Genomic DNA, 26,836 nt, shown 5'->3' with positions numbered 1-26,836 from the left:
CCATCATAAAGGCTTCATCAACTTTAGGAGAAGGTCAATAATACAAAAATTTCTGGTTTTGTCAGCGTGCTTCTAAATCCTTCAAACTGGTTGCCTTCAGAAGATCTGCTCAGTATGACAAGCCTATTCCATCTTCCAAAATCTTTTAGTTAGTATCCTTCAGTTGCAGCATTTGGGAAAAACAGGTGGGGTTACATTAGTTATTCTTTTCATTAAGGAATCAAGTTTGATGGATATATTCTGTGACTTTCTTTTGTTTAGTTTTTTTACTTTGGCATTGTGTTGAATGCCAACACAATGCCAMACGTAGCACCAGGGCCCCATTTCAGAAAACAGGGTTAACTCTCAGTCTTTGGTTTCAGAACAGGAGATATCAACTACGTAATCTCAATTCTGAGTCAAGTTACCGCTGATTTATTTAAGTGTGAGCGCAGGTGTGGAAGAAACCATCATCAATGGAATACAAATTACATGATTCACCATRGCAACGGGAGAAAAAAGAAGCCAAAATCTACATTTCTCACTAATGTAATTAGAAATTTTAATGACAGSATAAGATGAATATAATAATAAAATTTAATAATAAAAAAGCAATACTGATGCTGCTGCAAAACAGGAAGTTAGCATGAGAGAGACCAAGTCAGTGTGAGTGAAATTTAGCAGAGAATTAGTAATATTGATGCTACACTTATTTAATGCCCAATAACGAAGATAATTTTATTTATCTGAACAAAATATCAATATMTACTGCATTTTGAAAACTCAAAAATATATTAATATATTATGCTTGAAGTGTCAATGTGATAACATTATTGCTTTCTATAACACCTAAAATTCTGTTGAGTTATTCTTTTATTAGTCTTGTGGGTCTGTGACGATAGGAAACCCTACTAAACTCTACAGCAGGGCTGCCCACGGTTTTCAGATAGCAAGATACTTGTAAATGATAAAGTCAAAATGGCCAACAGTCCAACAGGGGGAGGAGTCTTGTCTAAAAGGCTCTGTTRTAAAATAAAATCTACCTAAAATTAAGCTTTKTGTGCTTGATACCAATAACAATGAAGAAGCAGCTTTAATCAAGAGTATGTGTCGAGGATTGAATGCCRGTATCCCCTGTGACAAGTGGAGACATGCATCACTCCGCCATGGAGAACATTACAACATTRTGAGTGATAGATTCACATCCATCTCATAGCTACTGAGTGCAATTAAACTTGCCAAATAAAAGTTTCTTTGGTGTATTTTACACTGCAACTTTTTACCTTCTGAAGATCAAAAAAATTATGAACAARCTTCACAGACTGTGATTTGATTTTCTTTAATGGTGWCCGAAGATGACCTCTTATTGAAGACACAAAGTTTAYACTGATTCAAGGCAACAGGAAGACAAACTGGTTCTGCAACTACTTACTGCTGCATGATTGATGACCCAGATCTCAGATTTTCCATTCTTTTTAAGGTTTACATGTGTTGCAGACAAAATTAAAGATGACAGTAGTGGCACGCGAGAGAGTTAAGCCGAAGAGAATCAATATAAATACAAACAGATGCTCATATCAGCTGTACTGGTGTCGGCTGTGCCAATATCAGGTTTGGCAGTTTTATAATTATTTTCCCCTTTATTTTAGATTAGTGGGTAGTTATAAGATATAAATGATAGAGTTATTTAAGCAGTGGTCCACTGTATAAAAGTTAAGATATATTTGTGTTAGTAATGTAATATATCTCAAGTTCATGATTGTTTAATTATGCTGATTAATATGTTGTTATTTTGCACATAATATATACAAACAATCATGAACTTATCAAAGCTCTTTACATAATAAAAACAAAAAATGGCAAAGTCATAAAGACAACACCATACAGCCAACAAATGGACAGACATATTTTGATGAGTGTCCTCACCAATACACATCAAATATGTTGGTATGAGATGGTATGAGACCTATGGGACTGGCCAAGCCAAGCTGCCGCAGGGTGCTAGGAGGCCGAACAGCTTTCATTATTGTCATTTTTGTAATGTTTGGTGTTTACATCAGGAAGAATACTCTCTACTATGGTAGAGACTAATGGGGATCCTTAAATAAGCAAACAAATGAACAAATATGAATTAAGTGATTTTYTGTTGCATTTTCCTACCGGCAAGAATTGTTGCCAGACATTTTTTCGAACTTCTGGGAGCTCTAAAATAATAGTTTTTACTTTTGGCAGCTAATTGAAGTTTTAAAATCAAATAATAGTGTGTCTATTCTAAGCAATATCAATTTCATGTATCTWGTGAAAGGTCACATGACCAGACCTCTTTACTTCCTGCCTGTGTCGCTGGAGGTAAATGTCAGTCACAAATCTGTACAAGAGAAAGTCAGTAAAATATTTAAATAGACAAATATAAATAACATATTTTGTACATATGCTCTTTCAAGTGTCTTCTACTGATATATAAAGAAAATTGTATCCCTTAATTCATATTTTGATCATAAGAAGAGTGAGTGTAAGCGTGGCAACAGTTGTTGCCRCTAGCATAATACTATGTGTCTATGTGTTTGCTGTTTATTCTATATCTCTTGCTGTTTCCACACAGCTTAAAACTACCAGATATTTTAGATCTTCTAGACCTGAAGGAACATCAAAATGATGTCTTCTACATCACCGTCATTCCCACAGTTGAAACCCTGCCCTCTCTAAYCCGCCAAAAAGGCGACTCTTTCCACAAAGTGTGGCCTACGCACTAAATGACAACTACAAGATGATGCCACGCCTGAAACTAGTTTAGGACAGAGCCAAGATGTAGTTCTTGGTCTGGTGGAACAGGGAGAATGTCCTCCCGGATGCATATTTGTTTATATTAACATTTTTATCAGATTTTGCCTCTTTGATGAAAAGACTAAATGAGGTCAAAGGTCGTTTGAGACTATGACATCAAATATTTTATGTTTTTAAAATATTTCTGAACACTCTTGTAACCATTCTCTGTTATAATAGGTGATGCATGTCATGATTTTTCTCCTTTCTGTCAAACTGATTTAGAGACAGGGCAATTTGCAACTGTAAATATTTTATAGGAACATTGGTAGAAAAAAATTAAATTTTTTACGGTTGGTGGAGATTTGGGGATTTTGCTCCTTTGAACTATTCAAAATCGATGTGCTCGATGTCAACAAACCTACAGGAGTCCTACTTTTATACTCATAAGAAGTGAGCAATCTTCCAAGAGAAGTGACTGAAACACTGTGATGTGATTAATGAGGCTGATATTTAGAWGTCTTYTCTTGCCCAAAGTCTTAAATTTAATGATTTTGACAAATATTTCTACAAATCAACCAAATCAGTAAATGTTAGCATTCTTCCTCCCTCTTTGGTTTGTTGAACTCTTAGACGTACATTGGGTTAAAAAGCAAGTATACACGTTGGGATGTAGGCACCTTAGATCTCTCCTTTTTGTTAATTTGGAATGGCATTTGTATGGTGGCCGACAAGTCCAAATGCGCAGCAACAGAGAAAGCATGCATACGCGCACAAGTGAAATGCAGAAAACAAAAATAGACGCAAACAAAAAGCAAATAAAATGCAGCAAACAAAAAAAAGATGCAAACAAAAAAGAATACAAACACAAATGAAATGCAGCAAACAAAAAAGAGACGCAAACAAAAAAGAATCATATTTCTTGAGTTAAACATTGGATACTTAAGAAATAATTTTGCACTTTTTTTCTAAATGGGGGAGCAGTTGCTGTACTTGCTCTGTTATTCAATTAGATATGGTAGTAAGTTAGTAGGAMGTWTGTAAAGMTATAACATCTCTGAACCGATTTAAAAGAGGTCTGCCAAAGTGTGTGTATCAGTTGAAATCTAGCATTCTGATAATAGAAATTAGCAACAAGGTTAACTAAAATGTAGTCCTTAGCATCTGGGGTATTAACTAACATTGACTCATTCAATTCAGTATGCAAACATTAATGTGTGAGCTAAAAATAGCCAAAGTCTAAAAACAGATGAGACGTGAAACATTTCCCATCCACCGACATTTCCATTTTAAATGTGATGATACTGCGCTAAATGTGACAGAAGTAAGCTATATACAAGAAAAACTACTAAATTTTTGCATTCAAGTTTTACACTTGGCTCTCCATAAACAACAAACAACATTTTCCAAGTACAACCATAGACAAGTGTGCATTAGAAGATCCAGGAAGCCATCATGATTATCATAGTGTAGGAAAAATGTTAATGGAAAAAACACTGCGAAATCCTATGCAAAACAATTTCCTTTCACTTCATTTSTTCACTGCTTTGTGCTTTTCATAAACAACGCCAATAAGATTCATGGATGCTTGTAATTGTGATAAATTTAAGAAGTATTATGAATGCTTTCCAAAACACTGTTAAATCTGAAAAAAACTCAAATACCTTCATATAATTCTTATTTTTCACAATTTACACTTGGTGTTACTTTTAAAGTAGATAATTTTTATGGATTTTGAAGAAATCTGATGCTTTAGTCCCTCCCCATGTTGGCAATGGCAGTAATGCATGCAGTCGACAMTGCACAAAGAGCTCAGGGTCAGTTACTCAGCATTATTTCCGCCCTGCACWGCTCTGATGCAGCGAAGACTGTCTGCCAGCACAGAGGCTGCAGAGTATGCTCTCCCCTGCCATGCTGTCGGCCTGCAGCCTGACTTCAATCTGATCACCACCGGTCCTTGCATTATTCCAGCATGAAGGGAGATGAGATTCAGTCACCGTTAGATCMTTTTCTGGCAATCAAAACAGCATGTGAACATCTGCCCATCTACCCTTCTTTCCAGCGAAGTCCTTTCACYTCGTGGATCAAGGAGAACGTCTCAAAAAAGGAATGCTCTTTTTTTCAGAGGGATCCCAGGTAAGATGAGTCACTACTCTTTAAACTGTGCTTGTAGTTTTGATGCTTACTGATAATGAGAGGAAACTGATCTGGCTGTAGTTAAATCTCATTTTGAATCACTGCTGTGTTTCCAATTAAAGTGCTATGAAATACCAGCGACTATTTACAGAACTGTCTTGTTTTGTGTTGTTAAAGAAGCAACTAAAACTTTAATTTTTGTTTAAATTGTTTGATGTATTCTAAAAATGTCCAGTTCTGACAATCTTTTAATTTTACAGTCAAACATTGTRGATCTTAATTTACCTGATAGGACGGAAGGAGAAAAGTGGCTTGATGAATGAGAAATTAGATTAGTTTATGTTGTTTCCCCCAATGTTTCTGAATCCCTGTGAGGATTGTAAAGAATACCAAGGCAGTACAATAACATCACTATCGTAGTGCATAACCCACATGTCTAAACTTCTTCCACCAACATAGAAATGTGACATCATGCAATTTGTGTTTTTTTACATAGATGCAAAGAGCAACTATGTCATTGTGGATACTCAAAGAGTGACCACACTGATGAAGCTATCAAGCCAGAGGACTTCACCGGGGAAACCTGGGACAAAGCAAAACATATCCGCAAAGCTCCAACGGATGCTTTTGGAGACATCAGCTTTGGTGGTTTGGTGCAAAAGACAAGCAAGGTAAAATAATCCTATCTCCAACTCTAAACAGGGGGTGGGTGTTGTAGGCTTGATTTAAAAGAACTCTGTGTTTCAGCTGTTTTGCAGTTTTCTGGAATATTTTCTAAAGCATTTTTGTTATTTTCTCTTTTGACTTGGTCTAAACCCTTTGGCCAAACACGTTTAATTGCCTGGTGTGTGAATGTTGCTAAATATTTATCCCCTTAAACCTTTCTAGATTTCTTTCATGATTGTATTGTAATATTACAGTACAATCGTGTATTGTAATTAGATTGTTGTGTAATAATCCAACAATTGTAAGGTGGATGAAAAATATATGCTATGTGATTTTTAMAATTTTTWWAAAWTTTAAATGCATATGTTATAAGTGTGCTGTTCATTTGTGTTCACTCGTGATACCACCAAAATGAAATTARATTTTAAATGCCATCCATCCTTCTATATTGACATCAACTCTTACCAGCTTTATCTCTTTTAAATAAAAGCATCTCCACAGGATGATGCTGACACTCCTACGTTTTACAAAGGGGATTGATTGTTCAGAGTAATCTGCAGATTTTTGGGGKTTTTTTTACATACAAAGTTCAAAGCTGAATCCTTTGCATTCACTTTTCTGTTATTTCTGTAAATCCTATGTATAAGTGACATCTCTATGCATGGCTGTAGTTTGACAAAAATYTTTTTGAAAAACTCCATATGTAGGAATATTTTTGTAATGCTCTGTAAATKTATACTGCTCCTTCTCATGCCACTTCTTGTATRTTCATTGCCAGTATGTTCGAGTGTCGGCAGACACCAAAGCTGATGTGCTCTACGAGTTATTGACKCAACAATGGAAACTTTCGCCTCCAAATTTGCTCATATCTGTGACTGGAGGAGCCAAGAACTTGAACCTRAAGCCCCAACTGCAGAAGACTTTTCGCAGAGGGCTTATCAAAGTTGCCCAGACTACAGGTGAGACAGACAGAAAACTAGARATAGGTGTGACGAATGTCAGCCAAAAACACACTCAGTGATACTTCATCCTCTGTAGGTGCATGGGTCATCACCGGYGGTACCCACTCTGGTGTGATGATGCATGTGGGACAGGCTGTGAGGGAGTATGCCCTGAGTAACACCATGCAGGGGCAAGTAGTGGCTATTGGAGTGGCAACATGGGGAGTAATTCACAACAAGGATAAATTGGTACATGAAGAAGTAAGATGAACACACTCTTCACATTATGCTTGTGAACAGATTTGTRTGTTTCCTTCATAGTTTGCATTGTGTTTGGCTGCAGGGTTGCTTCCCAGCTCATTATGTGATTGACACACAAGGTCAGGATAATCTGGCCTGTCTTGATAACAATCATACCCACTTCCTACTGGTCGATGATGGGACCAATGGACACTATAATGTGGAGAATGAGCTGCGTGCAAAACTAGAGAAATACATCTCAGGCAAAAATCTTGGAAACAAAGGTTAAAAGAAGATTAATTCTCATTATTAAAATTTAAAAAAATGTTCTTTGACTGCGAATAATTGTTTCATGTATTTTGCCATCCAGTGAGTTCTATGACCATCCCAGCCACACAAACCACAAAAATCCCAGTGGTTTGTGTGGCATTGGAAGGAGGATTGGGCACGCTCGATGTGAGGCAGCATTTTCCTGAATCTTCTCTCCATCTTTGATATTCCAGTAATCAGACCTTTCATTTGCGTCTCCTCCCAGACCATCTACAACGCCATGTGCAACGACACACCATGCGTGATCCTGGAGGGCTCTGGGAGAATAGCAGATGTCATTACTCAGGTGTTTGGAAAACCGGTCAGCCAGATCACCATCACTCTCATCCACAAGCTGACGAAGAAGTTTTTTGGTCAAGAGTATAAAACGTTCACAGAACAAAAGATTATAAAGTTTACAAAACAGGTTTGTGTACTGATGATGCTCCAATACATAGTAGTACACTGAGGTGGTTTTGGTATTTTGATATGGGTTATATGGGCAAGTTGCCTGGGACGGCCGCAGAAGGGCTTTTGGGGAATATGGCACTGTTGGGTTTGAAAGCTGAGTCAAACCTCTTCTAAACCTAAGAAATAGCAAAGGCAGCAAAACAACTCCCACAAAAAAATGTAAGAACCATACATGATGAAAAAGTTGCAGAGCTCTGAATCCTTTTTTATATATGTACTTCTTCAAAAAAACTTTTTTTTTTTTTTTTACATTTTCACAGAAAGAAATAATTTAAACTTTTATCAACCATCATSAAGAGTGAGGGAGTGTTTCCCCCTGTTCTAAACCACCCAGCAAGATATACAGCATAATGCTGCATATCTTCTATAAATTGATGAAGATTTACTGAAGCACATTGCCCGTATTACCTGACCTAAAACTGGAGAAATGTAATCTGATGTGCGACAGTAAATCTTCTCTTAAGTCACGTTTCAATATTTGTTTTTTTTAGCAGTCTGAAATAAACCTCCTCAAACAGCACGCTGGGTCTAGTCATGTGTTTGCTCTGTTTCCAGATTCAGGACATCATCAGAATGTCTCATTTGCTGACAATATTCAAAGCAAGCGAGGATGATCAGGGGGGAGTGGATTTGGATGTGGCCATCCTTCAAGCTCTTCTCAAAGGTAAGGTAGCAACAACTCCTTGCAAAAAAACTCTTGTTTTAAAATCCTACAACACTTTTCCTCTTTCTGGCTTTCTACAATTTCAAATTACAGTGTATTTCATTGTTATTTTATGAAAMTGGACAACACAAAGTAGATGGAATGAAATTGATACATGATTTTTGCTTTTATTCTAATACTCCAACATAAAATCCACTGCAGTCSCTTGTATATACTTTAGACTCACTATAAATCCAGGTGCTGTGTCAAGGTSTCAAACATTTGTTAGAAAACCTTAGAGAACAAATTGTTCATACTGGAAAKAGTATGGCACAACAGCAAATCTACAAAGATATGGCTTGACTGATGGGTCAGGCAAGGGGAACATAATTTGAGAATCAGCTCATAGTAACTCTGGAGAAGCTGCAGAGATTCATACCTGAGATAAGAGTATTTGCAGACAGGACAACTTCAAATGTATACACTTGAAAAATCTGGCTTTTATGGAAGAGTTTGTTTAATTGTTTAAATAAAACCATAAGACCAACATGGCAAATAACAAAATTATTATTTTTTTTGGCAGAAATCAAAAGTAACAGTAGAAGAGGTGGAAAATCAATACAATTGATATGTTCACAATGGTGAGAGCATCATGCCACGGACGGGAATGTTTTTCTTCAGCAGGAGCAGAGAAGCTGGTCAGATGGAACTAAACACAGATCAGTCCTGAAAGAAAACCTTTTGGAGGTTGCAAAAGACATGAGACTGGGTTAGAGGTTAACCTTCCTGTGGAACAACCCAAACCCTACAGTCAGAGCTTCAATGGTAGAGTTTAGATCAAAGCATATTCCTGTATTTGAATGGTCCAGTCAAAGTCCACCTWGATCCAATTTGGAATCTGTGACAAGAMTCAGAAATGTAAGAACATAGCTTTATTTGAAAGAAGCAAAAATAAGCCGAAAAAAATATTTTATCTCCCTTTATAACTCATGTAACATAAAATCATATTAATCTTAACATACTGTTGTTTCTTGTTATAATGTGTACAAAGTGTGTGAACTTTTGGAATACTTTGGGAGATACTGTGTAAATGTCTGAATGGACTGAGTGCAGTCCAGAACCACAGCACAGCAATGAGCTTGAAGGGGAGAAGACTTAATACAATACACTGCTCACAAAGAGGATTATGTTACTTCTCAGAATACACAGTCACAAGTCAAAAGTATCAAATGTGAAGTGATTGAAGACCAGGAAGGATCCTTCTGACATTAGTGAACATTGGCTATGTGGAAAGATATATGCTGATGTGTTTAGAAACATGCAATGCTTCCTCCTGGGCCTCACCAACATCCCTTCAGTGCAAGGTTAATGCACGTTGTGTAGAAGACGCTCCAAGCGCTAAAACAGTGTGAGTCCACGCCACTGAACACTCCATTAATGCTCGTATTATGATGATTCATCTAACTGTCTGAAATGCTTTCCCTCAAGTTTCCATCAATTAGTTTTCTTCTGTGTTTGCATGTCATCGGGAAACAATCTGTCTTACTCAGCTACGTTTGGACATCTGCTGTCTTCCCGTCTAACACAAACTTTAGTCTATGAGTTTTCCAATCTTTTCAACCAAAGCTACTTCTCTGCTTCTTAAACGGTTTACCATAGGGGTTATTTGCCTTAAATAAAAGTGAATAAGTGTGTGTGCAACAGATATCCTGACGACATTTACCTGTCAGTGTGTATTCTACCTTCAGCTTCGAAGACCATTGAATCACAACGAGGTGAGTCCTGGAAGAGGCAGCTGAAGTTGGCTATCGCCTGGAATCGAGTGGACTTAGCCAAGACTGAAATTTTCACTGAGCAACGCACGTGGAAGGTGAGTTTCCTTCAGACCACAGCGCAAGTTAAAAACAGGATGTAGATTTAAACTTTATTTCAAATTATTCCACCAATACATTTTTAGGGCACTGTTTCTAATTTTAGAAAAGCAGGTCAATATGGAGTCAAAACAAATAGATCAGCAGCAATGTGGCTATAAACACTATAGATTGTAGAATCTTTATTAAACTTTTTTGTTATTATTTAGGATTCAAGTAGTAGCACATACCTAATTAATGCAACTACATGGAACTAGATAATGAAAAGTCAGATTTGTTGGAGATCTCATGAAACCATTTGAAACTCTGCGGTTAAATTCCTACTTAAAATTAAATTCCAGTCTAAATTGAGGTGTACATCTGATTTTTCTTTAAAAATATATGACAGATAATGGGTGCAATGAATGCTTCTTCAATTTATATATTTCAGATATGTTGGGTTTTTAAATTCCCTCTTTTTTGATATATGACTCTTTGTTTCCAACATCTTCTTTTCTTTCTTTAGTCCAGCGAACTCCACGAGTTCATGACGTCAGCCCTGGTTGGCAACAAGCCTGAGTTTGTGAATCTTCTCCTGGAGAACGGTGTGTGTCTGAGGGACTATCTGAAGAATGACGACACCCTTTGTGGGCTCTACAAACAGCTGCCCAACTGCTTCTTCTTGTACAAGTTGGCCAAGAGGGTGAAACTTGCCGGCAGCAGCAACAGGAGGCAGGCACTGGGCCGAAGGGTTYGTGTTCCKGCAGGAGAAAACATCTCACTGACTCATGTCTCTGATGAAGTGCGCCACCTGCTGGGAAGATTCACACAGGACATCTATCCTCCATCCACCATGACATACCATCTTGACATGTCCACAGAGGACATCTCATCATCTGTGAGTATATTTTATTCTGAACTTTATTCAGTGTATGATAATAGCTTTTTTTCCCTTCATTTTAAGAGCAGTCTCAAATCTACAAGCATCTCTTCTGACCTCTGCTGTTAATACCTTGTACAACCCTTTTCCACTTGGTCTTCCCCTAYAACATTTCAGGCAGTGATTGAATACAAGGAAATTTTAGATCATTAATTTTTGTGCACTTTCTCTACATYTTCCAGATGTTTTCATCCTTTCTTATGCTCTTTTCTCTTTAGTCCACAGTTTAGTCACATTTTAGATCGGATTCTTTATTCATGTTCTAAACCACCTATATTGAATTTCCACACATTCAAGAACCAGGTTTCATAAAAAATTAGAGGTCTTCAGAGATGTGTGTGCCAAGGAATTTCAGGCTTTTCACTTTGTACACACTTTGTACTCTTTTATGACTAGTCTTATGAGAATAACTTTTTCTGTGAATTTAGAAACAGTGTAGTGATACATAACACAATAATGGGTTTACATTATTGTGTTATTGTGTTATGTAAACACAATAACACAATGATGTCATTGTGTTGTTGTGCAGAGTAACACAATATTGTTATTGTGTTATTGTGCCCAGGGTAGAGAACTACTCTGGGCACAATAACACTGGGCTTAACTCAGATTCTTATAAAGCTCCTATGCTGAGCATCAGCATGGAATGATGTGGGACCGTWCTAATGGACTGTGGCCATTACACTGGTGCCAGGGATTCTTATTATCCACACAACATTTAGAGACAGGCTGCCAATCAAGATGTTATTGAATGCAGAGCTGCAGTTCCACAAGCAGCAACCTGGCATAAGTCTCCTTCTATGCCACGAARCACTTTGTCAGGSATTTTTCTTGTGATTTCAACATATGCTTTGGAGAGCTATGATGAAAGGYGTAAAGATTTATGGGAAACAGTAAGTCATTTATTTCTCAAWAGATGGAGGTTAAGAAATGTGAAAAATGTTTGTCATATATACAATAATTTTTAATTGTAAAAGTACATTTATTTATTTATTTATTTATTTATTTATTTATTTATTTATTTATCCAGAAGGAAAATAAAAAGGTTCAGTGTATCTAGAAAGCACTCTGCCTTGAATTATGTAACAGCTTTATTCCAAACAGTATTAAATTTACTTTTTACTTCAAAATTGGCATTGTATGGCATAATAYGGCATTGTGATAATGTGGAAAAARGTTTTTGGAACTTTTGCAAATGTATTAAAAATGGCAAACCACAAAATCACATGGATTTGTTTAATACTTTGTTGATCCACCTTTGGCAGCAATTACAGCCTGAAGACTTTCGAGTATGATGCCACAAGCAGTTGTTCTTCTAGAGATCTTGGCCTTTTTCTGCTGTCAAATGGACAATCTGCCAGTTCCTGTTGCTGTAAAGCATTCCCACAGCATGATGGTGTCACCACCTTGCTTCACTGTAGGGATGGTACTGGCCTGGTCATGAGCTGTGCCTYGTTTCCTTCAAACATGATGCCTGGCATTTGCCTCTTGTTCATGGGATGTGATTGGATTAATTTTTGTTTAAAATGTTATTAACAGGCATTAWTTCACTGACTCCTCCATGTCTGGCMGTTTAATTGAGACTGTACCTGACAAGTTAACCCAAAATCCCAATTGCTGACATTTTTTCCAGGTATCTAAAGATCAGACAACGATCCAGGACCTGTTGAGGCAGAACAGAGCTGAAGCCCAGAGGGATCCAGGCAGTGACCTTTTCCTTTGGGCAATTATCCAGAGCAACAAGCATCTGTCTGAAATTGCCTGGGATCAGGTGATTAAAAACTCCTGCACATGTAAAATGAAAGTGTCTTCAAAGTGGTTTATGTGTAACTGTATTTCTCTGTCTGCATGCAGTGTAGAGACTGCATGTCTGCTGCTCTGGCTGCCAGTAAGATCCTGAAGAAAATGGCTGAGGAGGGAAGTGATGCTGACGAGGCTCAGGAAATGCGGGAGCTCGCCGAACACTATGAAAATCATGCGATTGGTATGAGACAGAGGTAAAGAGAACATTTACAGAYTGATGTGGGATTTATTGAGCTGTATGTGTGTCCTCAGGTGTGTTCAGCAAGTGCTACAACAGTGATGAGGAGCGCGCCCAGAAGCTGCTGGTTCGAATCTCGCGTTTMTGGGGCAAGACAACATGTCTGAGGCTGGCGCTTGAGGCCAATGATAAAAACTTTGTGGCTCAGTCAGGTGTTCAGGTGAARCAGATTTTKATTTATATTGTATAAATTAATACATTAAACTGTGTGGTCAGATCACAGACCAAATCTTAACCTTCTTTTACATTGTACTGCATATTTAATAACGTAAAGTTAAGTAATTCAACTTCTTGAATGGAGACCAAAATACTGGTGTTCAAAAGTCTTGCTATTCCTCATTTCTGTTTTCTCCAGTTTTAAAGATTACTATAGGCGATTCAAAGACAGTCTGTTTTCTTGWACCCGAGTAATTCATCAAAAATCTTGATAAGACTCTTGTGCTTTAGGCTCTTCTTACTCAGATCTGGTGTGGTGAGCTTTCAGTTGAAAATCMTGTGTGGAGGGTGCTGCTCTGCATGGTCTTCTTCCCTCTGATCTACACAAGATTTGTGGTTTTCAGGTGAGATATTAATGGGAGTAATTTCATAAAAGACAACCTCATAAGTTGTAAACCCTCACATTTYCAAAGTTATTTTCCACAATCTTATCTGTTGTTCCTTTGTAGACGTGATGAACTCATCCACAGAGAAACTGAGAAGATTGAGGAAATAAAGACTGTAGAGAAAGTGACAGGAAGCATTATGAGGACAAATGTTCATCGCTCGTAAGAGGACAATCTTTCTTTGATTTATTTACAATACAACATTTGCTGATAGTTTTAATCAGAGTTAAGTTGATAATCGATTTTTGCACACAAATCTGTTTTTGCCCACAGAAAGACGAATACGAAGCCTCTGGGCTGCTGGTCCAGATTGGTTGGACTGTACTGCTCTCCTCGAGTCAAGTTTTATGGAAACATCGTCTCATACTTYGCCTTCCTGTTCCTGTTTGCTTACGTCCTGATGATCGACTTCCAGAGTACTCCATCTATAGCAGAGCTGGTGCTCTACATCTGGTTGTTCACTCTGGTGTGTGAGGAGATCAGACAGGTGAGATGCTGCAGACATAGTGAACATTCAYTGATAAACATACTACRGCTTCCAGACTTAAATGTRCYCCTAAAGATGTGTAAAAACCTTAAAAATTGGTTTCCTCTCGGTGGAAAGTCCCTGGGACACCTCACCATGGAGGCATCYAATAGRCCTCCTAACCAGAGCCTAGGCCACTTCAACTGGCTCCTCTCAATGGAGCAGCGGCTCTGATTTCTGAAAAATCAGAAGAAAAAAAAAGATTTTTGCAGCTTATWCCTACAATCTTGTTCTTTGGTCGACCCAAAGCCCACAAAAAAAGGTARAAACATAGATTGACRGKGTAAATTGGGAGCTCCACCTTTCAGCACAGCTCTCTCTTCACCAYGACAAAGTGCATCACTACAAACACATSAYCAATCTGCCTATCAATCTCCCCGCCCTGTTTTTTCCACTGTCATGAACAAAAYCCCGAGATACTTCTTCTCCTGAGGCAGGACCTCTTTCCCTACCCAAAGAAGGYGCTCTCCTCTTTTYTGGTTTATGACCATGGTCTTGGATTTGGAGGCAGTGATCCTCATCCCAGCCTTTTCACACCTAGCTGTAGACAATCTCCAGTGAAAGCTGCAGATCACAACTTGATGAAGCTAATATGACCATACCATCTGCAGAAAGCAGAAACCTGATYGTAAGACCACCAAATTGGATCCCCTCAACACTTTGGCTGCATCTCAAAATTCTGTCCATAAAGGTTGTGAACAGAATTGGTGACATAGGGCAACTTTGGCCTTTGTCAAACTCTGACAAGCTCTGACACCGGCTGTAACCTAATGGCTACAATGGCTCGTTTTGACTCTATCGTTACCCTCCCCATGATTTGGTCAAATGCCTTCTCCACAAAACACAGGTAGACTGGTTTGGTGAATTTCCATGCACCCTCCAGAATCATTGCCGAGAGTGTAGAGCTGGTCCAGTGTTGCATGGCCATAATGAAAACCACACTGTWTCTCCTGAATCAATGATATTGTTAGCTGTGCAATAGACTCTCTTCTCTAGAACCTGGAAATAATTTCCAACTCCCGTCCAGAAACTCCACTGCAACAATACAAATGTGTGGCTTTCTGTATCCTTTATGTAGATATGACATGCTGATCCCTCTTCRAAACATAAAATCTAGAAGAATGAGTAGCTTCATCATATTTTATTTTTAACTGTTTCAACATTTAAAGCTGTCCAGATAAGAGATCAAATATAATCGTATTCATAATAAATATATAATGATAAAATCCTGACATCTCAGTTTAGATCTCTTTTYTTCTGTTTCAGCTGTTTTATGATCCTGATGGTTTTGGATTTTGTAAGAAAGCYAAGAGGTACATTCATGAGATGTGGAACATTTTGGATGTCATCTCCATCGTGCTGTTCTGTCTAGGTCTTGCATTCAGGTACATTCTTGCTTTCTCAGAGGGACATGGAAAGTCTTTCAAGCTATTCAATAATCTGTGACTCACCAACTTTTCATTTTATTATTTATTTATTTTTTACCTCAGGCTGACAACTCAGTTGTCCTACCCAGGTAAAATCATCCTGTGCATCGACTTTGTGGTCTTCTGCCTCCGTCTCATGGCAATCTTYACCATCAGTCGTATACTGGGACCTAAAATTATCATAGTCAGGAAGATGGTGAGGAGTTTGCATGAATTTTAAATGATGAACCTGATAAAATGTGGAGACAACAGTACAGTACTGATCTTCCTGACACTTACGCACCTCTGATCCTTAAATAGTCTTTAAAGACAGAATTTTGACAGCAGGGTGCACAATCCTGAAAGATAGGACCTTATAAAATCTTGTTAGTAGTGGCCTAAAGCTGTAGATATATATTCTTAAATTATTAAAAATGGCCCAAAAATAAACTGTAATTTAAGCCATTGTGGATTTTAAATTAGGGCTGCATAGCTGCGCAGTTGGTAGCACTATGCAGCAAGAAGGTGATGGGTTAAAATTCTGGTCTGGCACCCCTTGCAACTGTGTAAAGATAATAGATGGATGGAATTCAAATGAGAAATGTGTATGCATCCCGTTTCAGTGTTAAATAAAAAACTATTCTCTCTTTACCACTAAAAAATKATCATCTGATGTTYACTTTAGCTAGTTTCATCCAAGTCGTTCATGATATTGTTGATGCAGAGTGTCTGTCAAATTAATTTCAATTAAGTCCTACATKTCTGTTTCTTTTTCTGAGAATAAATTGGATTATTAACATGTCTGTAATGGCAGCTAATCTTTTTGTCCTCTAACTGATGGAATTTTGTGCTCCAGATGATGGACATGTTCTTCTTCATGTTTCTYCTGAGCATCTGGGTCATGGCGTAYGGTGTTGCCAAACAAGGCATCCTCATCGAAAATGACAATCGACTGGACTGGATCATGCGCGGGGCTGTTTACGAGCCGTAYCTCATTATATTTGGAAATTTCCCTGAAAAYATTGACAGTGAGTGGAGAAGTGTTCTGTGCAGTTTTATTAWGTTTGGAAAAATACAATATGAGGCAATGTGACACATGTTTTCTTGTTGATACAGCRTTTTCTAGTTTGTGTTTTGTCTCCTGCAGATGCTAAATTTGATATAAAATCATGCAGCATGAATGGTACGGATCCCATGAAGCCCAAGTGTCCTAAGCTGAATGAAAACGAAATGCCAGTGTTCCCTGAGTGGCTCACCATCGTTATGCTCTGTGTTTACTTGCTGTTTGCCAACATATTGCTCCTCAACCTCCTCATAGCCATCTTTAAGTGAGTCCTTAGCACCACACCWTTGTTCAAATTTGTTTYCAACATAATTAATCTGTTAATCTTCCACCTGCACAGCTACACGTTTGAAGAGGTCCATGACAACACGGACAAGATCTGGAAGTTTCAAAGATATGAGCTGATCAAGGAGTACTACAGCCGCCCAGCTGCCCCACCTCCTTTCATCATCTTCAGTCATCTCTACCTCTTCATCAGAAAAATGGTGCTGTTCAAGGCTCCGATCCCATCTACTGAGTTCAGTAAGGCCACAATCCCTTACTGATAGTTTACAAGAGGTATTCTCAGGGTCACTTCTTTCAATGATCATCTCCCTCTCCTGTGTTGTAGATGATTATCCATTTTTAGTTCCACGAATACATCCTTTCTCATAATCATTTGTAGTTATTTCTATTTTACTACAAGTAAACTGACCAGAGATTTGCATTGTCAATTTTTTTTGCAAAGGTTTGACTTCCCRATTTCTCAGATTTACAGTATATGTTCCTGTCAATTGCATTTTCAAACATAAAAGTATTATTATTTACAACCAATCATGCGCCAATGTCTGTTGTTTGAGTGCATAGTACAGTGTTGTCTGTTTATATCATATATACTCCAATGGTATTTAAATTACACCAATGCAGACACTGACATGAAKAAGTCCAAGTGTGTTTTGTATGGAGGTCTGTGGAACCTTATGACTGASACCAAACAGAATACAAATCACACCACACTTCTTTTTTTTTTTTTCCCAGAGAAGCAGCTTAATCCGATAGAAGAAGAGGAGCTATTATCCTGGGAGGCCTTGATGAAGGACAGATACCTGCTATCTACACGGCAGGAGAAGAGCCAGAGCATGGAGATATGTATTCCGGATACCTCTCAAAAGTAAAATCCTGCAGAAAGTTATTTTCTGCTATCTTTTTTTTTTCTACTCAGATCCRGCTATTATATGGCTAATATCTCTAAATACCTTTGTGTAAGCTTTTGAATGAAAGCCAATCAGAATCTTTACTGAAATGGGGGATTTTATATTGCAAATGGTTATGTATAAGTTTATCTTTTTTTAATAATTTCTGCCTCATTTTAGGATTTTGTGGCTCAGACTTTTAAAATCATCATCATTCAGTTAAACTCACATTGAAGCTTAAACCCAGTATTATTGAGCAAGTATCCATCTATCCATCCATTCATCCATCCATCCATACATACACCCATCCATCATTTCACCCACTTACCCTTAATGGAGTTGCAACCTAGTGAGATCATGACTTTCACATTTGTCTCAGGGCACCACAGAGACAACCATGCACACACACACTTAAGCAGAATTTAGAGAGACCAATCAATCTGACAGTCATGTTTTTGGACTGTGGGAGGAAGCTGGAGTACCTGGAGAGAACTCACACATGCACAGGGAGAAAATGCAAACTCCATGCAGAAAGACCCCAGGCTCGTATTTGAACCCAGAMCCTTCTTGCTGCAARGCAACAGTGCTACYAGTGCAGTTCTCAATATTTTTGTATATTTGATCATTCAAACTCATTTGTCTAGAATTTAGCTTTCAACTCATAATTTTWGTTTTATCTGTGGATAATATGTTTTGYTGTATACATTGTAAGTAAATKACATTTCATATGCAATTTATTTATAATGACATAAAAAATGTGAACATTGATTTTTTTTAAATTGTTAATCAGCTAAACTAAATCTCACTCACTCRTGTTACTTTTGCTTGTTTCCTGAGGGTTACCACCTTAACTGAACGGATGGAGAAACTAGAGGAGCAGGTTATGAACTGATTTAATGACTCCTTTAATCTAAATCACCATATAAATTATGTTTTATCCCCCCCTTCTCCATCACTGCCTGTGCAGCTTGTTAATTTACTGGTTACTTTGTGTCTTCAGGTCACCCAATCAAACAAATCACTGCAGAGGATTGAGGACATTCTGAAATCTCTGGTTGCTCCTGCAAAAGAAACTCAGCCACAGAGTACAAACCATTAAACCCTCCTCAGTCACACTGTTACATTCACATTAACCTTTCTGTTCATACAGAGTTGTATAATTGTTTTACTTGTTTACTGTTTTTCTTGTCAACTCTCTCCTGCAGCCTCAACTATGCCAGATGAATCCTCCGACTCTTTRAGGACAGCAGAAGAAGAAGWTGGCTTCCACGTGGAGTCCCATCAGCTTCAATTCCCGGAGAGCAAAATCAAACGCTTCCCTGTTCCAGAGGAAAAAGTACCATGGAAGGTACTTCACAAACAGTGCTGTGCAAAAGTTTACCCTTGAACATTTCCGCATTTTTTTAAGTTACACARTGGTATATAATTGTCAAGAGGAAGGAAAATTATTCCAGATTTTCTGAATTTTTTGCAAAAGAGGATCTGAAAAGTGTGAAATGCATTGGTTTTGCATTAAGTTCTGTGTTTGTCATTTTTGTTTGTGGAGAACCAAATTACAGGCAGGAGGTAGTCTCATTACAACACAAGAATTTAATAATAAAAAGAGGYGAGCGGGATTGATGAAATKAATATTGCCAAATAAGACTAGTGAATAGTGCCACAGTTTACARAGAGAATGCTCTGTCCCCAGGGAGGAGTGGACAGAGTCCAGCGGGTTGTTCTGTGAGGAGGAGGCAGTGGAGCACTGGAGGGTGGACAGGTTAGGTTGGTTRAAAGCTGTRTGGTTAGAGATCATAGATGTATTCTGTGAGGTTCTTGTACAAGGAGGCTTTAATCCWTGTACAACAATCTGGATTGCCARAGAACAATCCATCAAGTAACCAGAGAGGAAACTGGATGGGCTGACACTCAGGTGCAGAATGGCCGACAGCTGGCTCCTCTTAAGCTCCTGGTGRTGAGCAGATTAGGAACAGGCATGCAGGGGAATGTAAATGCACAACACACTTTTAYCATTTTTATTTAGGAACACATAACTTCTTTTAGGTTTATTGAAYATAATTGAATAAARTGCATTGCTTTTTGTTGTAATTAACAAAATGTGGAAAGTTCCAAAGGTTTCCTAGGTGCCATAAATGAAAAGCTATTCATTTTCAAAATCACAGCATAAAAAAATGTGTTCGAGAAAAATGGATTTGGATGTTTGTTTGTTCTTTTTGGCAGGTCAGTTTCAGCTCATACATGCCGACCTATTACAGTTCTGAAGATGGAAATGGGCGTGCAGATGRGTATGTTTTGATAATGAGACAACCCTTTACTGACCCAACCTCTTTRACCTGCTTTGCATTACTTGTATTTTTTCCCTTTAATCACAGATCTGGACCAGAAGACTTAGATAATTACAGGTGGGTTAAAACATAAAGAATAACTGATGTTCAGACCTTAGGAGATCATCTTGATGTCTGTTATGGATCCTGTCATCATTAGAAACCCAGGAGGGAGGACGGGCATCAGGGGGAGAGGCGTACTCAGCCGTCTTGGTCCAAATTTGAACCTGGATCTTGTGTTTACACGGTAGGTCATCTGATATCCTGGCATGGGTTTCAAATGTTTGTCTCTCAGATCTAAAGAACTTGAAATTGGATTTTTCAGGTGGCGAGACAGTGCGAGGTCTGAGCTGGAGTTCCTGGCTGTTTTGAACCARAATCAAAGATCTTTAGCTTTGCCTGGGGTGAGTGGTTATTGGTTCACTTTTGTTTTGTTTTGGGTTTTAGTGAGATATATTGGTTGTTCTTCTGTACCTTCAGGGTCCTGTTGACTCTCTGGATCACCTGCCAGGAAATCTAAAGGGAATTCTGGGAAAGAAGATGTTTGAAGCCCTAGATGCAAAAGTGTCWGAGGGAGTAACGGTCAGTTTGGCTTTTTAGTATTTTAGCTTTGGTTTGATTCAGAAATATTGCTTTTTATGATGTGCTTTTGTGATGTGCTTTYATGTAAATGTAGTGTTTTTGTATAATCTATTGTTTCATAAATGGTTATTTATTGGATAGCAGTATTGTRTCTCATATTTTAGCACCAGACATTAAGCAGAAACACATTAAGTTACTATTTCTGTAGCTGCCAATGACAAACACTGTCTATRTAGTATAGGAACTTAMTGACAAAAAGATTGTTTACAGTTTATAGCGCCATGCAAAAAATATTGATACCATTTAAACTTTTTTCAAATTATTCACAAATACAAACCTCAGTGTTTCTATTTACTGTGTTATGTAATTTACATATAAAAAGGATAATTTTAAAGTGAATGGAAAGTAATACATGTTTGTCAATATGTTAGAATCACAGATTTGTATTTTGCATCATTTCTCTTCAAAAAAATATTCAAAATTCAAAGAACCATTTTGCCCTCAGTCCCACTAATAACATTTGCATAAAGCTGCAAAAATTGCAYAAGCTTTTAAAAAAATGACAGCTTATATTTCTGAGGAATAAATAACATAGGAAATGGTTGTCATTTTTTTAAAGAATCATAATTTCATTTCTACGTTCAGCTTTTTAAAAAAAAGCATATTACCTTTAATATAAATTATCTGAATGATTTTCTAAAAACTTATTAGGAGCCAAATGCTTGTAGCAGATYAATAATCTTTGGAAAACTAACTTGTTTGCTTGTGATCTCTGTAACATTATCTGTCGTTTATTTGCTTACATCTTGCTATTTTAGTTTATTATTTGTGTGTTCATCTATTCTCTTTGTTTGTGCTTTAGTTTGTTTTCTTAGATTCATATTTCATTTCTGTTTATTGTTTTAGTTTAGTCTCCAATTCAGTTGTTTTTTTTTATCTTTCTGTTTATCTTTCACTTTCCCTTTGGTTTCCAGTTTTTGCGCTCTCTATCTTCTCATCTCAYCATTGCCTGCTCTCTCTCAGCTGCTTCCACTTCTCCCTGAGCTCCTCTGGTTCCCCTCTCATTTCGGCTCCTTCTTCAGAATGTATATTGACTATTCTCATTGTTATTCACTAGTTCCTCCCGTTATGCTGCCTGTTTCCTGGTCCTCACTCCATGTTTGTGTTGTCCAGAAGTCTATTGTGTCTAAGTTCTCTTTTGTTCACTTCATTAAAAGCCATTTTCGTCAGCAGGTTCTTTGTGTGTGGGTCCTCGATTCTAYGCTGAGCATGACAAAACCAGTCGGTTTCCGGCTGTAACAAGACTTTTATGAATCCATGTTCCTTCAWCCTTTATTTTGAGTTTTGTTTGTGAATAATGTTTATTTGCTGAGATGAGTAATGATGAAGTTTTTCTTGATCTACTCTGGATTGTGTTTCAGGTGTGCGAGGGCTATGTGGACGACTGCAGGAACACAGACAATGCCTGGGTGGAAACAACTGTCCTAAACATTCACCTGGACATAACAAGCCAAGTGATGGTGGACATTAACAACATGGTGGGAAGGATTTTACTTTTCTTTTTCGTACAATACATACAGTTTGATAAGTTTAGGAGATGTTTGACCTGCTGTCATCMATAGGTTATAAGCGGCGACAGCTGCCTCCAGTGGCAGGAGGTGAGCAGCAGAATCAGACTCAGCCCGAACCAAAGACGCTCGCTGCAGCAGGTGGCGGAGCTGCACAACACGAAGTTCTGATCATTCTGGTCCTGTTTGACAATGTTATATTCATATTGCATTAGGAAAACTTATCTTGAAGCCTGGCACATAGAAGACAATCCGTGAATCACCTTGTGCCTTTCAGTGTCGCCTTTGTTGTGATTCATTTGAAGAAAATATGCAGCAGATCCTTACCTGAACTTCTGTTCTTTCTCTTCACTACAGTTTATATTGCTGACACTTCATATCATTCCCAAACAAGTTCATGTTGTTATAATACAACTAAAAGTTCATTATGGGAATTTAGTTTAGTTGTTCTGCAATGTTTGTAGAAACAGCACTCTATATATCTTTTCTGCTTGATGTGATACACCTTTGACCATAAAAGTGAATGAAAACATCGATATTCAATGATTAGGATGGTTGAGAGAATACTGCAKTCAATGCAATGTCTAATAGACAAAACATACCACAGTAATAATTTGTCTATAAAGCAAATTCATGGATGGCTTTTTATAACAATGTATTGCACTATCAATTCATCTACTTGAATAAACATCAAATCTTCGTCATACCTTTTATTCCAAGAATCCAATAAAATGACTGAAAGGCTCTTTTTTTTTCTTGCTGTTTAACTTATAAACACCTAGTTACTTATTAGTCGTGGGTGAATTTACTGTGTTTAGCATGCAGGAACAACTCTGAGAACTCATTATTTCAGGTCAGTGAATATTCAGCTCCTGCTCTGCTGCAGCTTGGTTTCGGAGCAGCTTCCGCCGCTTCTGATTGGTTGAGGGGGAGGTGGCCAGACACATGCTGTAGTATCGGTCTCACGCCCTCCTCGTAATCTGTATCGCTGTTTTCATCAAATACTGGTCCTTGTTGTAACTTATGTGTTCAGTGTAAAAACAGACATGTTAGCATTGTATGAAAGCTGCACACGCAACAGCCAGTGACTTTAATTTACTCAGTTTAAATCACGTTTTTGTGTTATCGTAACGTTAATGTAATATCTATAGTTTGTACGTAGACATAATAAAAAAATACGATTGGTAGATGTTAACTTTGTTTTGATTTTTGTGTCATAAATATTGTTTGTCCTACACGTACAGACTGCGCAGACAAGCTATTTTTAACCACAGCGGCAGAGATACGAAAAGAAGAAGACGTCACACTCCAATTGTGTTTTGTGGCACTACACCAATGTATTCAAAAGACAGCTTTGCTCATAATAATACAGCCACTTCAATCCGTATCGACATTCTGGGATAAAACAGAAAACAAAAGATATCTAGATTTATAACCACAAACAAAACCTTAATTTGAGATCTAAACCCCTGTTGTTGACAGAATAAGGTACTTAAGAAATGACAGAGCTTGGCTATTAAGAAAATTTAATATGAACAACCTAACAGTGTTTATAGAACATTTTTCTTTACAAATAAAACATGTACAGGTTGGTATGCATTTGTATTAACCTTTATTTTGATTGTAACATAGAAAACCAAATAAGTAAATTAAAGTATTAAATACATAATATGAGTATATATCCAGATGTTCTGCGATGTCTTACAGGGTTGTTTGAGAACATTAATGAACAAAATGCATCAAATAGATCAAGGAACAGAGCAAATAGGTTAGGAATAATATTGTGAAGAAGTTTAAAGCAGGGCTCTAAGCCATGGTTTGGACCATGGTTCAATATATCAACTTTTAATCAAAAGAGCTACAAACCTACCAATACATGGCCCTCATAAACTCGCTTAGCAGAAAACATTAAAATGTAGTCAAGAGGTCCATCTAAACTCTATGGATTTCTACTGTGTGCACTACACAATTATTTTCTATTGGAAAGATATATGAAAGCAATCTATGAAAATATAAACGAGCCATTTCAGAACAAAGCGAAAGTGTGAAAGGAGGGGGTCTGGTCAAATGGAAGAAAACATATTTTTTTCAACAACATGGAAAATGCTATGTGTGAAGAAAAACAAGCCATTCATGTCTCTGTGAGCATGGTAGTGGCATTATAATACTGTGAAGTTGTTTTTGTCCAGCTGGCTTCCCAGAAAGTTAGTCATAATTAATAGGAAGACAGCAGTAATAAACGCAAAGGGGAAACTATCAGAGGCTACAAAGGACGTCAGACAGGGGAGGTTCACACTCTGGCAAGAAAATGACCCGAAACAACTACAATGGTATAATTTATATCAAAAAGTTCAGTTCATTTTTGTTCTTAATTTTACGATATGTATTATTTTCTCTCTATGTCACATTCATTTACTTATTTGTGCTGGTTTAGTAAATATTGCAATGATTCCCATTGGATGTAACAACAAAACCTAAAGAAATGTAATGAAAAGTTTCGCGAAGCACTGCAATGACAGATTTTCTTCTTTCTTTGACCGTACCCCGTTGTCAGTCCAGAATAGACGATCTTTGCCACTGTTTACAGGTGACAGTGTCAGGAAGTGACGTAGCACGCTCGTGAGACCGTACCATTCTAGTAGCTGGATAGATGGACGGAGGGTCAGCTGCGGACCGACGTCTCATTCAGAGGAGAGAAACGGTAACTATCTTATATTAATGTCGCTGTTTATCGAGAGTTTGAGCTTCAGTGAGAAGTTACAGACCTGCGTGGTGTTTCGAGGTGTTGGTGGAAACATCTCGGTTCGGTGCTGGGATGGAGCTGAAGCTGCTGACCGAGGCAGCTGTCAGAGCTGCACTTTAACTGCCTTTAGCACGACGACCAGTACTGATAATAGAACTGTAAATACGTCTTTATCAATGGACTCCGAATCCTTCGTGTTTTCTAGATGTTTTGCAGCAGTAACCCACACCTGCATGTTTTCATTTATTTCAGCCCTGACAGGTTGGCAGTGAAGCAGGTCCTGGGTTTGAAAGCAGGAGTTAAAGGTTAAGACTCTTATTCTCCATTATGTAACCCAGTGAGCAGTGCTGCTCTGTTTTGATCGGCTCACAGACCCTTTAGTTGTTTTAGCTGTTTAAACCAGAAGAAGGAGTAAATTACAGTTCTGCTGTGGGAGAGGAGGGAAAATTATAGTGTCCAGGGGAGAGATGTTTGTTTTGCTGTCCACAGATTGGACTTTTGTTGAGCATGTTTGACTACGTGGCTGGGACAGGTTGGTTTTTACTGTAAACCTCCAGTTTATTTTCATTTTGCACTTCTGGCTGAAGTGAGCTCAAACCAGTCCATATTCAGTACAAATGTAGTGTTTTTATTTGGTAGGAAAACTAGCTTTGACAATTAAATACTTATATCTATTCTATATGAATTAGTTAAATTTTAAGAACAGTTATTTATATTTAAAAAAAAAACATTTCTATTGAAGCCATTTTAAAAGGCTAAGGCAGTGGTGCAGATTCAAATGTGGAGAATTCTGGGTATGTTCCCTTTATCTTATCCTTGGGGATTCTCAAAACCTACTTATCCAGTGATTGAACCAATAGCTCATTCCTCAGACTCACTGACAAATTCCAAACCAGTGAAAATTGCAACTTTGTTTTAGATGAAATAAAGACCACCACAGATGAAGGACCACACATGATACATTCTTATGTGCTTTAATCTACTCGACGAGAAATAAACCAAAATGCAGAAACTTTGGCTACATTCACACAGCAGGAAAAAGTGAGTGAAATAAATTTTGTTTGCCCATATGCAACTCATATCCAACTTTTTCATGGCAGTTTGAAAGACCAAATTTTACATGCGGTACCATATCATATACGTATTCAATCATTTTCAATGCGTCCGCAGTCTGAATGGTTATCCAACTATGATGTCATTGACTTGAGACATGCATCATAATTCTTCTCCAGTGAAGTGGTAAATCTGGACATCAACAGTTGCAAGCGGTGCCAACACTTTAGTAGTACGGATGTCCTTGCAAAAAAAATAAAAAATACCAAAAATTGTAATTGACTAACAAGATCTATTTGTGAATGCAGCCGATGTGTTTATAAAACAAGAGTACTCCCTTTGAGCTTTCATAAGTCATTTCCACTTAATGATGTTTACAATCTGTCCAGCATACTGGAACACTGGAAAAGCTCACAAAGAGTGGTGTGGACATTGTGATATAGCATATTTTCCTAGATTTGCGCTTTCCCTTTAAGATCTTTCTTTATTGATTTTCAATCAATCAATCAAATTTTATTTGCATAGCATATTTCAGCAGCAAGGCATTTCAAGGTGCTTTACATAATTAAAGAAAAAATAAAAACAGTATGTGACATTAATAAATAGATGAAAAGTAAAGATAAAAACATCGAAGACTTCAAAACCCGCACTCTAAACCTAATTTAGCCATAACCAACTCTAAACAGGTGGGTTTTAAGTTGAGATTTAAAGGCACCCAGTGTTTCAGCTGTTTTACAGTTTTCTGGAAGTTTGTTCCAAATTTGTGGTGCATAGAAACTGAATGCTGCTTCTCCTCGTTTGGTTCTGGTTCTGGGGAT

The 26,836-nt window shown here is 37.7% G+C and overlaps 2 protein-coding genes across 2 annotated transcripts in view; both read left to right on the top strand.

The window, feature by feature from the left end:
- The first annotated feature begins 4,560 nt into the window (after nucleotides 1-4,560).
- Nucleotides 4,561-23,417, top strand: LOC103461650 (transient receptor potential cation channel subfamily M member 2). Its single transcript, XM_008403936.2, has 32 exons — nucleotides 4,561-4,878; nucleotides 5,375-5,549; nucleotides 6,323-6,503; nucleotides 6,583-6,746; nucleotides 6,829-7,009; nucleotides 7,096-7,181; nucleotides 7,261-7,461; nucleotides 8,061-8,169; nucleotides 9,897-10,018; nucleotides 10,525-10,896; nucleotides 12,572-12,709; nucleotides 12,793-12,922; nucleotides 12,994-13,139; nucleotides 13,427-13,539; nucleotides 13,645-13,743; nucleotides 13,855-14,068; nucleotides 15,374-15,492; nucleotides 15,598-15,730; nucleotides 16,370-16,541; nucleotides 16,661-16,841; nucleotides 16,917-17,098; nucleotides 17,594-17,726; nucleotides 18,586-18,628; nucleotides 18,749-18,833; nucleotides 18,954-19,096; nucleotides 19,969-20,033; nucleotides 20,121-20,150; nucleotides 20,233-20,319; nucleotides 20,398-20,476; nucleotides 20,553-20,654; nucleotides 22,076-22,192; nucleotides 22,277-23,417. Exons 1-32 carry the CDS (start codon nucleotides 4,715-4,717, stop codon nucleotides 22,391-22,393), a joined length of 4,383 nt encoding a protein of 1,460 aa, XP_008402158.1. The 5' UTR covers nucleotides 4,561-4,714; the 3' UTR covers nucleotides 22,394-23,417.
- A 1,414-nt stretch (nucleotides 23,418-24,831) lies between these two features.
- Nucleotides 24,832-26,836, top strand: part of map3k13 (mitogen-activated protein kinase kinase kinase 13) — a 43,109-nt gene continuing 41,104 nt past the window's right edge. Inside the window, exon 1 of the mRNA XM_008403937.2 lies at nucleotides 24,832-24,923. The gene's annotated coding sequence lies outside the window, so the exon portion shown is untranslated. The remainder of the gene's footprint in view (nucleotides 24,924-26,836) is intronic.

This window comes from Poecilia reticulata, linkage group LG2, assembly GCF_000633615.1.
Source record: "Poecilia reticulata strain Guanapo linkage group LG2, Guppy_female_1.0+MT, whole genome shotgun sequence".
Classification (NCBI taxonomy): Eukaryota; Metazoa; Chordata; class Actinopteri; order Cyprinodontiformes; family Poeciliidae; genus Poecilia; species Poecilia reticulata.
Note: the sequence above shows the minus strand (reverse complement) of the source record. Positions and strands in the feature narration are given on the sequence as shown.